This window comes from Thermobia domestica, chromosome 5, assembly GCF_964235325.1.
Source record: "Thermobia domestica chromosome 5, izTheDome1.hap1.1, whole genome shotgun sequence".
NCBI lineage: Eukaryota > Metazoa > Arthropoda > Insecta > Zygentoma > Lepismatidae > Thermobia > Thermobia domestica.
Genome location: NC_137458.1, coordinates 69,555,602 through 69,570,808, shown reverse-complemented (window position 1 = coordinate 69,570,808; position 15,207 = coordinate 69,555,602). Strand labels below are relative to the sequence as shown.

At 33.5% G+C, this 15,207-nt stretch overlaps 1 protein-coding gene across 1 annotated transcript in view; it reads right to left on the bottom strand.

Annotated features, from left to right (window-relative positions):
• Positions 1-1,315: 1,315 nt before the first annotated feature.
• The window catches only part of LOC145685958 (uncharacterized), a 93,863-nt gene continuing 79,971 nt past the window's right edge, over positions 1,316-15,207 (bottom strand). The window contains exons 10-11 of the mRNA XM_081758744.1: positions 8,710-8,867; positions 1,316-3,626 (exon numbers count right to left, since the gene is read on the bottom strand). Coding sequence (XP_081614870.1) covers positions 3,589-3,626; positions 8,710-8,867 — 196 coding nt within the window. The 3' untranslated portion in view covers positions 1,316-3,588. The remainder of the gene's footprint in view (positions 3,627-8,709; positions 8,868-15,207) is intronic.

Sequence of the window (15,207 nt, the reverse complement as noted above, 5' to 3'; positions counted from 1 at the left end):
GGAATGAAGAAAGTGGGAGAAACGGGAGTACCCCGAGAAAAACCCACGAGCACGGTGTTTGTCCACCACAAAGTCCACACGGCGCGAGTTGGGATCGAACCAAGGACCCCAAGCACCGGAGGTGAACGCTCTACCACTGAGCCACCGCGCCCCCTCCAGCAGCGCTATTTGAGTTGCCTGTGGTTGACCGCGGTACTTGTATTCCTACTCCATATGGCACTTTTCTCTAGGGTTGTTAATGGTAACAGAACCGAAAATGTTTTGGACTCCGGGCCGAAATTTAAATAAACGTCTTAATTAGGTGTGTTTCGGGAAGAGAACCGAAATACATTTTGAATCATTTCCAAACAATGTTTGCTAAAGATCGTTACAATCTGCAAACCAAATTGAAAACTGTAAAATGATAATTCGAGGGAATTATCTCCGGTAGTTTTGTTCTCTCTTCAGTTTCGCTTCCACTTCAAGATCGGTAGCAAAACCAAAACCTGAGTTTTAAAGTAAATCAATTTTGGTTTCGTAAACGCAGGTTTCGGTACCAAATCCGAAAAAAATTTTATCAGAAAATTTCTTTCGGTCCCAGTTAGGTTTTTCGATAAAATTGGTTCCGAAATCAAAATCCAGCATACCTATTTACATCTATGGGTTTCGTTACGTTGACAATTTTGTTCTCTCAATTCACTGTGCAGAAAATGTCAAACATTCAACCAACAGAGTACGCAACTGGTTTCAGTTGATATTTCGTTACCTGATGGTCCTTGCATTTAGTGATTTATGCTTATGCTACGTCTACATAAGTGCGGCGGTAGTTCATTGGTACAGTACCCACCTTAGGCACATGGGATCCCGCGTTCCATCTCAGAACGCGTTAAGTAAACTTTGGGGTGGACAAACACCATGTCCTGTTCCTCGGGGGTTCTCCCGTTTTCTCCTACCTTCTTCATTCCACCATTACATTCATCATCATCACTGTCTACCTTAGCCTTGGCAATAATCGTGAGAAGTCAAACTACAATTCATTTCTACCGTTACGTTATGATGTGCTTGTAGCTCATTGGTTAGTGCGCATGATCTCGAAGTTCGATTCCCGATAAGGGCATAGAATGTTGACCCAGTCGAGGGTCGACTGGGGAGCTACTTGAATTAAACAGAACCAAACTCCGGTGAAAATAACTTGTAATAATGGTATAGAAGCCAAGATGTTGACCACATATGCAGTCCTTTGTAAACTGCCACGCCATAAAATTAAGTTTGAACAAAATACATAAAATTAAGTATTACACATCAGAAGTTATACAAAATAATCAACACACATTACTTCATTCATTAACACATTTATTCAGGAGTTTCACTTTTGGCCTCTCTGCATTTTTGAATTACTGGCCAACATTGGGAAATTAAATGGATCTTACACAAGTATTAGTAATTATCAGAGAATAAAATTTCGTTGGACGGGAAAATTTAAACAGTACATGTGAGCACTGAATTCCAAAAGTTCTTGACAAGATTTACTAGATTTAGTATTACATAATAACAATTTCCATAATTCGAATAGTAAACTCAAAGAGTGAGGTGGATGCGTAGCAAGACGAATATTAAGCGTACCGATTTGGGAAACCACTGTTGGTTGCTTTAATTTATCACAAAATGTGCATATGGGGTTAGAATTATAATGCATAGTTTACCTGACATCAAATCAAGTTATCCAGACCCAAAGACAGAAAAATCTTCCATTTGCAAACAATATACGTAAATAGTAATGGCCGTGCAACACCACAATGGCTCATTATAATACAAATGTAAAGCCTTTCTACATTTTAATTGATTTCATGAATGTTGTCTTTATTTCAATATATACATATTTGTTTAGTTTATTACATGCCAGTTACAAAAAATATTTTCCTCTTTTAGTCGAACATTAAGATACATATAAGAGAAACCGGAGATCTGGTCTGCTATTTTCAGTGGAGTTCGACTAGTTAGAGAATTGCTGCCTGTAGGTAAAAACACGTTTCTCTCCCCCAAACGGAAAAATGTTCTTGTACGGCGAAATTAAGACTATTCTTCTGTGAGTTATAAACAGCCAGCAAGAAAAAGATTCACTAAGATCTGCAGCATTCTTTAAAAAAATATCTAATATATAAATAAATAGTCAGGCATGATACTACAAGGAAGATATCAAAATAAATGTGTGTTCCATTTTATCAAAGACCACGCAAGTTCTTTGATCTACAACGTTAAATATACGTACACCAAACACTATAGATTGTCAGAAGCCGATTTCGACCTATTCGTATTAATAGTTTATGCATATATCTCAAAGTTGATGATAAATCGGAACAATTTAAGTTCGAGACGGACTTGTTATGATATGATTGAACAAAATCCGAGTTATTTAAAAGTTCTTCCCTTTCTTAAAAATAAGCCGACTTTTCATTTGCGCAAATGAGTGAACAATTATAAAGTACGGATAAAAAGGATCAAAACCACCACATGCGCCCTGTTATTACGCACGTAATGTTGGCAACTTTTGAATTAGCCTTTCAACAGTGTAGCAGATTTATTGTAACACACTAATTCGTACGCCCCTAGCTAATTCAACATCACGTGTTTGGTAATGTTTAATCCAGACATGTTAAGAGGGAGATTAAACTCCAAATTGTAGAATTCACTCAAAATTCTCACGATAAAGGTACAGAGTGTATATTACATTATATTACATTTGTAATGTAATATACAAATTTAATGCATTAAAATGTTATGCATCAATGACTGAATGCTTACGAAAAGACAAGACTGCACGTTACTTTAAAATGAATGTCCTGTGTCTTGCTGTAAGAAAAGTGTATTTATGAGTATTAGCTCAAATACTGCACAGAGCTAGGTAGATTCTAGGCAAAGTTGGGCATTTGTGGGTTGCATAAGGTAAATGGTTACATTTCACGATTTCATGTTTTCTTGTCTTTATCTGTAGTAAAGCTAAATAAATAAATAAAAATAATAACAAAATGAAAAAGTAAAGAATATAGTCTCCCCTAGAGTTTTAGATTCCTCTCCGAAATCGAGAAGATTGGGAAAACACTGCCTTTGGACAGTTTCCTGAAAGCAGGGTATAACGAATGAGTCATGTTACAATGACGGAAGAGTTGAAGCCAAGAATTACAGACACTATTAAAAAAAATGTTTGGGGGAAAACTGACTATACCTTGACATTCTGATTAACTGAAATAGTCGAGTAAAGTGTCAAGAAACTTTTGGAGAAGACGATTGCAATGAAAGAAACGGCAGTCTCTATTTTTATTAACCCCTACGTAATTATAGAACCCGTGGGGAATTTGACATACTTACGAATAAACAAATGAAACTAACTTCAACCAAAAGATTGTATATTAAAGTACAGGTATCAGTTGGGAATTGCGCAGGGCTGCAACTGCAGGGCTAAAAATAAGCATTTGCTGAGATATTTTGCAAATAACCCTTCCACTGAGACTGGCATTGTCTTGTAGTGATACTGGTCCCTTGACATTGTGGTATGATTCCCTGGAACACTTGAGTTTTCTTATCCTACTTCTAAGAATGCACGGAAGATGCTCAATTGGGACAGCCGTTTGCCCAATGCCCTCTTCTGCCTGAAAAATACAAGACGCAATTAGAAATTATTAGTAACTAGAAGAAATATAGTGTATTCAACACAATACAACATTTAAAGTATAACACCAAAATAAATTCAAAATTTGTTGACTTATTCAAATTTATTACGATTAACTCCAAATTTTCGAAATCAAATCACGACAATAATTAAGTAGGAGTACAACAAAATCATTCGGGAACATTCTGCGTATCAAAATTAATTTGACGAACATTCAAGTTATGAACTGCTATTTGCAAGTTTCAGAAATTTGAATGCAGCAAAGAGTAACAACACACACACAAATGCTTTTAATAAAGTTCAAAAAGGCCCCCAGTAAATAAGTAACCGGAAATTGTTTTTGCAGAATATTTATTACAAGTAGCAAAATAAGTATATTCGTATTTCGCAACAGTGTTCTCCTAGTTGACAAAGGCATTGATTCGACAGAAAAATTTCTTTCGGACGCGCGCATGATTATTCATGCAACGTTGACTGCGTGTACTTGTTATTCAAGAAATTCGATCCATTTACTGTATCTTTTAAATGGGTCAAAAGTGTGGAAATTTGAAATTGTGAGCTCAGGCGAATATTAGTAAGAAGAAATAATAGTGTAGCCAACGCAATGAATCATTTATGTGTAACACCCAAAACAAATTAAAAATTTGTTGACTTAATTGAAATATATCACATTTGGTAGGTTCTCGATGGTAGATATGTGGCACTGGCAGTGTGTGAGATTTTGCATTGTCATGGAGCAAAAGCACGCCACTGGATACTACGACCATATCTGTGCAGAACGGCTAGTTTCATTTTTCCGCTAGTGGGTCGTCGTATTTTAAAGTATAATCTCTGGGCATATAACATTCAAGAATTAGTCCCTTGGGCTCCCGAAACACAGGTAACACGATTTTACCAGCATTCTGTTGAATGCGCACCTTCTTCGGTCTAGAAGACAAAGGATGTCGACATTCCATTGTTATCCTGACTTTTCAGCCTACTGGTAAACTTGTGTTCGACTACTATGAATTTCAATCGGACCTACCGCTTCCTCTCGACTCAACAGAAATCTAACGACGCTTCGCTACTCCAGCTTGGAGCAATCCTCTAAGGATGCTGCCATCTTGTGTAACTGTTTCCAAGCATCCCGTGCACGAGGCACGTATGCCCTCTCCAGCTATGAATAGCTCTATAATGCCACCATAAAATAACAAACATATACCAACCACAATCGCATTTTAGATTTTTTCACAACTTTTGCGGTTATTTATTGAAAGATCCTTGTGCATTTATTATATCACTTTATATTAAGTACGTAACCGATTTTAATAAAAGCGTATAGCAACAGTATCTTTGACCATTAACTTCATTGTCTTCTCAAGACAAACGGAACATAACAAATTCATATCCACAATATCAAAAAGTAATTAGAAATCACGATACCTAAACATCATATCATCGAAATTTCAACAGCAGAAATGTATCACTTTTGATAGCCCTCTTATTGTGCTTTTGTGAACTAATCTATTATTAAAATGAAATTTTTAGGTTTCAAAATCTTGAAAACTGTATCAAAAACTATTTTGTGAGTCGGAAGCATTTTTCAGAATAGTGATAGATGTCAATTACTTAAGGTAGATTTATATGATCTCTAATTTTCGAAAATTAATCTCCGAAGGGAAGTGGAAAAATATTTACTATTATCGAATGTTTCTTTCCAACAGTTTGACCTCAACAGGAGAAGGAAAGGGATTTTTCAGTACCTTCTCTCGCCCCACATTCACGCAAAGATAACTTTATGGATTGGGATGATTTTGTGTATCATCACACATAACTGAGAATCATTTACATCATATTGGGCAAAAAATTGATACACGATTGAGGTAATTGTGGGGTAAAGACTTACAGTATTATTGTTTAAAATTAAAATAATTTTATACATTGAATAATAGAGAAAATGTCTCTAGTATATTATTGTTAATTTAAGGGGCAATCCAAATGAAATCGACCAATTTCCAGGTCAAAGGTTGCTGACAAAATTTATTTATTTTTTAAATTTTACCTAAGATCGTACCACATTCAGGGAGTTGAAAACGGGTATTCATTTATTTCTTAGCTGCGCAGGTTTGTTTGTAGTGGTCATTTTTTGTATAGGCACTTGAGCGTATTTTGAACTTTTCAGAAGGTTACGTTAAACCCTGTAACTTTTTAAGTTTTAAAGATAATGAGTTCAAACTAAAATCATATGAAAGTTAATAAAATTGACAACATTCTGTGTTCTGTGCACATTGGGACGTACTTCAGAACATCGAAAGAAAAAGCTCTGAGCATTGAGGTTGGAAACCTAGAAATGACAATTTTGGAATGTACATTTCGAAACGAAATAAATGAGACTCACCTTCAAGTTTTTTTTTTCTACATAGAGACTAGATAATAGACAACGTCCCAAACAAGTTTCAGATCTGAGAACCATATACTTGATTTCTCGGAAATTTTTAAACATTGCGGATTTTCGAAAATCGTGTATTTTCACCATCAAATATCTCAGGAAGGACAGAAGTAAAAATCTCAAATTTGCTTAAAATAAACGACAGTTGTTTAGTAACAAACGAGTAAAATTGCATCACTGAGACTTGAGTAGTTTCTGAGTTATAAGTTGTTGCAATGATGTGAAATTCACGATTTTAACAGCTGAACAGATGTACAGGTCTTGTGTTGATAGTATCTCAGGCATACAATTTATCTATGTTTCATTAGAAGAAGTGCAGTCAAACAGCAAGAAATTCGAGATTTGCTACTTGTAAAAGAATTATCAATGCCAGATCATATCATAGATTTATACCTCTGACGCAAACACAAATCAGATGTTGTGAATACTCACAATCAGATGAATTTACTAATTGCAGGGCTAAAGTACTTCCAGAACATAGCATGTTGTCATTTGCAGCTAATGATATAATAGCCTGTATTTACGACAAGAAATGGTGGATTGGGAGAATTAAAGACATCAGTCAAAAATAACGATCTCCATGGCCCAAGATCCTCTTTTAAACTATCTACGACTCACGAAGTGTGAGTGCCAATCACTAAGGTTCTCCGAAAACTCACACCCACAGAGTTCATTAACTCCTACAGGTCGTACTTTCAATATCAGTGCCAAACTCTGTACACAAATTAGTCAACTGTTTACCTCGCCGATGTCTTAACAGCAGCGATATATGCAGAAAACAAATAACAGAGGCGTTTCGTTTTTTGTATAAGATATGATTCACAAATTATGCATACTTTACCAATTAAATATTACTGTCGTGTTATTGTGACATTTGCTATGAAGTTTATATCCACGCCTCATGGCGCTTCATGATATTAAGTCCCAGTGAAGAAAAAAACTTAACTGAGAAACCACTCAAGTATCAGTGATGCACTTTTACTCACTTGTTACTGAACAACTATCGTCTACTTTGTGCAAATTTGAGATTTTTCACTTCTGTCCTTCCTGAGATATTTGATGGTGAAAATACACGATTTTCGAAAATTCGCAATGTTTAAATATTCCCCAAAAATCAAGTATATGTTCTCAGATCTGAAACTTGTTTGGGACGTATATTATCTAGTCTCTATGTAGACAAAAAAAATGAAGGTGAGTCTCATTTATTTTGTTTTGAAATGTACATTCCAAAATGGCCATTTCTAGGTTTCCAACCTCAATGTTCAGAGATTTTTCTCTCGACGTTCTGAAGTACGTCTCAATGTACACAGAACACAAAATGTTGCCTATTTCATTAACTTTCTTATGGTTTTGGTTTGAACTCATTATCTTTAAAACCTAAAAAGTTACAGCGCTTAACGGAATCCTCTATAAAGTTCAAAATACGTTCAAGTTCCTATACAAAATGGTCGCTAAAAACAAGCCTGCGCGGCTAAGAAATAAATTAATTCCTGTTTTCAACTCCCTGAATGTGGCACAAACTTAGGTAAAAAAAAAAAATAATAATAAAAAAAACTAAATTTTGTCAGCAAACATCATTGGTCGATTTCATTTGGATTGCCCCTTAATAATAAAACTGGTATTATTATTATTATATTGAGGAGCAGAAACGAAAACTTCATAACGAGGAACTACATAATTTATACCGTTTACTAAACATTGTTAGGGTCATCAAATCTAGGAGGTTTAGGTGTGCAGGTTATGTAGCCAGAATGGGAGAAAGTAGCAACGATTTCAAAGTTTTAACTGGAAGTCCAATCGGAAAATGACCATTAGGAAGACCTAGGCGCAGATCGGGGATCTCGCAGAAATAGAAATACAAAATAGAAACAGGAAGCAACTGGCTAAGGATAGAAGTCAATGGAGAGCTTTTGTGAAAGCGGCATTGAACCTCCTCCGGGTTCCATAGGCCATAGAGTTAGTTAGTTAGTTATAATGTATCGCTGGTATCATTATGCTTGTGTATTTACCCAGTGATCTACTGTTTATTTCACCTGTATACACTAAAAAAACCGCCAATTATCTAAAAAGTCAATGTTAAATGCACATCAACAGAAGAAAACGAAGTATAAACACTATCTAGGAGGAACCTGTAACTAATTTGTCCAAAACAGAAACACAAAACATATTTATACGTTTAAAGAACAACAATTAGTATTCGGTGACCAGCACACACTTACTTAAAAATTTATAATAATTTTGGGGGCTATATTTCATTAGCTATACTATTGTCTTGGTATTGTCTCAGTGAAAAGCTTTATGGAGATATACTTCACTATCAGTTTATCTTAATAGGCAGTGTGGTTATCACACAGCACCAATTTTTGGGTTTACAAAAAGTTATCTTTTATCAAAAAGTACGCACAGGGATTCCTACTCACCCATATCATTTTGTTCAGTTCAGCGAGATCTATCGTTTTGTATATGTTCCATCTTTGTCATGTTATGCGCTAGTAGTTTTGTAGTATTTCTTAACTTTTTAGCCTATTTTAATGATTATCATCAAACTTTGCTACAAAAGAAACATTTTTAGTCAAGTAAAATATTGATTGAGTTCAAAGTCAGAATATGAAATTCAGGAATCAATAATACATACCACAACGAAAACATCGTCCGTATCCTCCGTAATATTCTCCTGGTATACCTTCAACAGAGGAACCTGATTCATCACTTGATACTTCAATAGGAGAGTCGAACGTGTCTTCATCCTCCGAACTATCGCTCACGTCTGTGTCTGAATTCCACGTTGAGTTACTGAAAATAAATTATAAACACATACCTGAGCACTAAAACTAACGCTTACAAGTAAAAGAAATTACAACCGACCGCTGTGTTCAAGAACAGGACTGGTTGTTAGTAAATTCCCAAACCACTCCTTAGGTTTAGTAGTGTTTATTATCCTCATATCAGGGTTCACAAAACCAAAATCCAATAGAAATGAACCACAGTGTGATAAAATGATAACACTTTAGGGATACAGGGGATTTTAATCCCCTTTCCATTCATTTTCTCAGCACACTGATTGAATACATTCTGTAAAATATTACTGCGAGGAACATTTTAAACATAACTATTTTTTTCACTGTATCAATTAGCCTATATTTCCGTCAGAGTACACTAACTATTATTATTATTATTATTATTATTATTATTATTATTATTATTATTATTATTATTATTATTATTATTATTATTATTATTATTTACGTCAATTTATTAACGTGGAATGGCGCTGAATAGTTTTTCACGGAGCTTTTAGTTTTGGAAACACGCCAATCTCACAATAGCTCCTGTATGGTGAATAGGAAGGTACTTTCCATTCATACCCAAGTTACTCACACGGTTTCACTGTAGAATTAATGGTTAGTACGCGAAGTTCGAACTGATTTACTTGTTGCTTTCGTTATAAAGCGCGAACTTTAAATAAATAAAAAAAAAAGACAAGTTAACCAGTAAATGTACATGCGGCACGACTAGATTGAACAAACTGTTATGACATTGGACTAATCACATTCTTCTGCGGACAGTACCTTCGCAAAACCTTTGAAATAGTCGATAATCAACATAGATATCCATTAACACGAAAATCTGTTCAACGAAAAATAATCATTCTACAAAATTCCAGAACAAGACAAAAATTTTAATTCGTACATCTTAATTATTAAAGAAACTACAGTTCAGAAATATAAAACAAGAAAAATTGCTGGTGAGTGTATGAACAAAATAAACAGAAATACGATACCTTAATATTTAATTTGGTTTTCTGATTTGCCTTTATCGAAAAAACATCTATTTTCAACTATAATTCTCTCTCGCAGTATTTACAATTGTCAAGATACTTATTCCTTTCAGAGAATTTATGTTAAGTAGATAACTATTTTTAAACTGACCGCCTTGATTTTTAAAAACAATACAGTAAATACGTATGTAGAAGTGAAACATCGAAATTGGTGGAAAAAAGTAAATAAAAATAAGACAGAACAGATGAATAGACATTTCTTTTGTTTATATATATTACTTAAATGAGTTTCTTTTGTTTACTTAAATGGGTTACCTAGTGGCTACATGGTTGGCGTCTGCGCTGAAGAAATGGGTTCGATTCCCATTGAACCTCATGTAATTTTGTCTGTTCATGTCTCATATAGTCTCGGTACTAAAAGAGAAAAACTAGAACCTAACAACATATAATTAATCCGTAATCCGTTTTTGAGTTTCCAAGCTATGAGACATAAACCTACAATTTATTATGCGATCCGAATCACATGTACACTCATGTCCAAAATGATTGTCGCATATCTATAACTGTCTCCTTCTAAAAATATAATTTGATAACGATGTTGCAGGGCACTTTTAATACTGATACTAAGTGTATAATCGGGAAATGTATATTTGTGGTAAATTTCATAGGAAAAGAATTATAAATACGAAAATTAGAGTGAGTAAAACAAAATGTTGCTAAAAGGACAAGAAAGTTTTATTTTCGTTTTATTGTTCTTGTTTACTGCTCTTTTGACATGAAATTTGCCACATACATGTCTTTGCCGATTATACACACACTAACATTATAAGAAATACCAGGCGAATTCGTTATCAAATTATATGCCTAGAACAACATATTTATAGACATGCGACAATAATTTTGGATATGAATGTACATTTACCGGGAATCGAACACACATCTTTTGCAAACAATAAAGAAAAAAAAGCTAATTCCTATATTTAGTAACGAAAGAGCTTTAGAAACAGGATTTTATGGACATAATAATGTAAATCACTTGCAGGATTGCATATCTCTGATAATTTATTTCAATAGTAACGTCACAATAAAGCGCATTCCCAAAATAATCTTATAAGTGAAGGACCGTGCTCGGCTCTGCTTCTTGTGAATCGTTTTAAGTGTCGCGTACTCTACGTAACTATGGTCAGTTGCTAATCTTAAGACAGTAGTACACACAATTTTTCCAGTTTTAGTCTTCGGTACAACTATACATAATAATACGCTCTCTGCTATTTACAGAAACCTGAACTCACCCAAAAGTTCTTTTACGTTCCAAGATGTTGCGGACAAAACAACCATCAAATGAGTAATCGATCAGTGATTACATTTCCCTCTTCTTAACCCTCCCTTCTATTAGTACAACAGTCTCGGCACCAATGACTACGTCATGGAGTACTGACATGCTATAAATAATAATTAATAATAATCTATACTTATATATAAAATAATGTATATATCTGTGTGTCATCAGCTATTCGCTCAGGAAGAAGTCACCTTATTACAACCTCACCCACAGTTCATTTTGCTAAATTCTTAAATATTATACTTTTTAACTTAGTTAAAAGATTATACACTACACTGCCACATGGAAAAAGTTATATTTCTAATAATATTTACAGAAAACGTTCCAAATAAGCATTAAATACATTTATATTAATGAAAAGGCGTCTTCTGTTTCAAGACTTCAATAATTATATATCCTAGTAACTAAACACGTTACCTTAACAACCGTATTACTGATTTTTTCAACCAATCAGAAAATGTTTTACAACTCACAGCTGTAGAATAAACATTTATAAACTAAAATTATTTCTGACATATATCATTTTCTTCTTTTCCTATGCTGCGATTGTCAGATAAAATAACGTTCCTGTTCTAAATGTTAAAATGAAACCCATGGTAAAAATACAAATGATATCGTTATAACCTAGGACCTCCGATATTATACATCGATAAATAGATCTTCACCAGATCCAATGGCATACGAAGCTGGCCGTCTTTTCGATCTTCGTCTTGGGGGCCAGAATGTATGGATTAAAGGAAAGAATAAATATTCTGGACGTCGGACATTAGTGCTGGTGAATATTACGTTGCACTGGGGTATATATGTGAGAGTTTATGTAAGAAAAATAAAGGAAAAAAAAGAAAAACAAACGGTGCTTTCCACACAAACCAGACTAAAAACAAAGCATAACTCCAGGCAATCTTGCCTATTAATATCTATGACGATGTTTTATTTCCAATATTACAGCATTAGTGTTCCTAAATTGTAAAAATCTGCATTCAAAACTTTTTGAAATAATTCTGAACATACTAGTCCTAAAAATTAGCTAAAGAATATATTCTATACGAAGTCAAATGTTTTATTGGTCAATTCACTTTATCTTAACCTGGAGAAAAAACATTATTAAAAAAATACTTAATATGAGAAATGAAATGATTTTTAAAAATATTTCCAACCCCACACACAAATACATAACTTACAAAAATTAACTAAGTATTGCACATATTTTGCACACATCTGTACTACGTAGTGCTTCATCCAGTCTACTCGATTTGGAGGCTGGGGAATATAAAGTTCTAGGAGAAATTATATTCATCACCTACATGCTACGTATCTTCAAAAAATTGGAAGCGAAATTCTAGAACATTGGAAGCGAGATTCTAGAACAACTTTGGGGGGCGAGACCTTCCTCTCCCAACATGTGTGCTTACAACACTGGTGCCAAGTATATGAAGACCCACACTATAAACACTAATTATTATTTCTTCTTTTAGATTCACAAGTCCGATCTTTTAAGATTTTTTTTTTTTCTGTACAGAACAGTCCAAAGAACAGAAGCTGTGTATGTTAAATTGGTACATAGAATGACTTGAAGAAGCAGGCACTATTTTGTATTTCATCTTAAAAGTAAATCAAAACGTTTCTAATGTGAAAGAATGCTTGGGATACACACAATAAAACGAAATACTTCCGAACATACATTTAAGTTGTTATTTTCATCGGTTTTCACTCAATTCAGCCGGTACGGACTTAAAAGATGTCACTTTTGCTTATCTCTGCATATTTAACTGTCCAAACTCCAACAAATTAACGCTTTATACATTTTAATCGTCTTTTCTTCCTTAATTTGGGCTCGGAGTTCATTAAAAATCTTCGGAGCACTGTAGTATAGTATATTTTATATTGATTTGTACATTTTCTGGTTCCAATTACTTCCAATTCTTTGTGTTACATTGTTGGTTGTCTATAAATAGTTAATTTCACTCACTTATCTCTGTTCTTTTTAACATGTATTAATACATTTTGTATATACAACTTTGAAAGTGGTAACACTGAAAATTCCTCATAGAGTGTATCTAGTATACTACCATATCATTTTTTAAAACATATTCTTACAATATTATTTTGCTGTATCATCACCGATTTTATGTGAATAGGGTAAACTGCTCCCCAGATTAATATACTATATGTAAGTATACCATGTATAAGTGCATTGTATACTATACATAATATTTTTGTGTTAACAATATTTCTTAGCTGGGCAAATTTGTACGATAATTTTCTTAAAACTGTAGTGATATGGTTGATATGAGAAGTCTATTTTAAAGCTTATTAATAATTACACCTAAATATTTTACTTTATAAACAAGATAATTACATTTTTAATGTTTTGATAATAATGCAATTTTAAAGTCATGATTTCTGGTTGATCTGTTAAAGTTCGTGAAAATTATATACACATGGTTTTTCAACATTTACTGGTAATACTAATTGATGGTTATATTAAGCCATTATTTTTCTAATTCTGTTGCAGTTTTCATGAATACGTTTGTCCATGTTTTACCAATACAGATAGGTGAGGTCGGCAAATAATTGTATATGTCCGCGCTATTTTTAAACTGATTAAACTATTTATATAAATTAATAATATTGGACCCAATACAGTCTTTGTTTTACATATGTTACATTACTTTGTAAATTATCTACTCATACAGCTTGTTTTCTGTCTTTCACATAACTCTCAAACCGAAATAGCTATATACCCCATATTCCACAGCTTTCAAGCTTGTTTAAGATGATATCGTGTGATATCGTACCGAATGCTTTAGCTACATCTAGAAAAACTGCAATAACCTTTATCAACATTTTTCACAAACAATTTCTGCTAAATTGTATATTGTATTTGATTTACTTTTACCAGTTTGAATACTATATTGATTACGGCAAAAGAATTGGTCTTGTTCGAGGAAACTAACTAGTCTTCTCTTGATACATTTTTCCAGTAGTTTAGAGCAATTACTGAGAACTGATATTGGTCTATAGTTGTTAGGATCAGTTTTTGAATCCATTTTGTATATTGCTTTTATTACGGCAATCTTGAACTCCAGTCTTGAATCTTGAACGGCAATCAGGAAATACACCTATTTCTAACCACTATCTGATTCATACTAGCTTTGCTATATTCAATAACTTACGCTAAAATACAAATGCTGAGCAAACCAACGTTTTATTAAAATAATAAAAGTGACAGTTTCGGATATCTAACATATCCTTCTTCAGACGCTATCGAAAATAAATCTGTCTGTTAGAATTATATTGTTCAAACGTTAACAAACTCTTTTCATATAATAATTTGGTCAAGTCAACGTATACCATAATCTGGTCTATCTCTTTGATTATCTACACTCAAGAAAACTTTTTCTTCTGTAATATTTGAACGATTTCTTCTGTAGGAATTCATTTGATTTTTTTCTTTCAAAGTTTGAAGGTGTAACACCTTTAATGCTCCTCAAGCTTCTATATTCGAAAGATAATTTTCTTTCTTAAACTTTTTATTTATCATCATCTTTTTGAATGCTGTCTTGATTCTTTAAGATGTTCTTTCTATCATGTAGGGATATATATATATATATATATATATATATATATATATATATATATATATATATATAAAGTTCCCTGACTCTTCTGTGAAATACAACAGATTCAAGTTCCCCTTTTCGGTGTATTACAAAGCATTTCTCTGACTTATTTTACTGTCCTTGACCTTTAAGGTTAGTGTGAAACCTGTCCTACAAATTGGTAAAAAAAGTCTGTAGATCATTTCAAGTATATTATCACTCTTGTATTCCATCCGTTCAAAGTAATAGTACTGAACAGTGTTACTGCGGTTACATAAGTGAAGTAATAAACTGATTTCAATCTATACTGCTGTAGTTGCTCAATCATCTAACAGGAAACTCTCTCCAAATGATCATACACAAAGTACATCAGCTGAATGTATTGAGCCTTTTTCGTGCGAGATGGAAAAG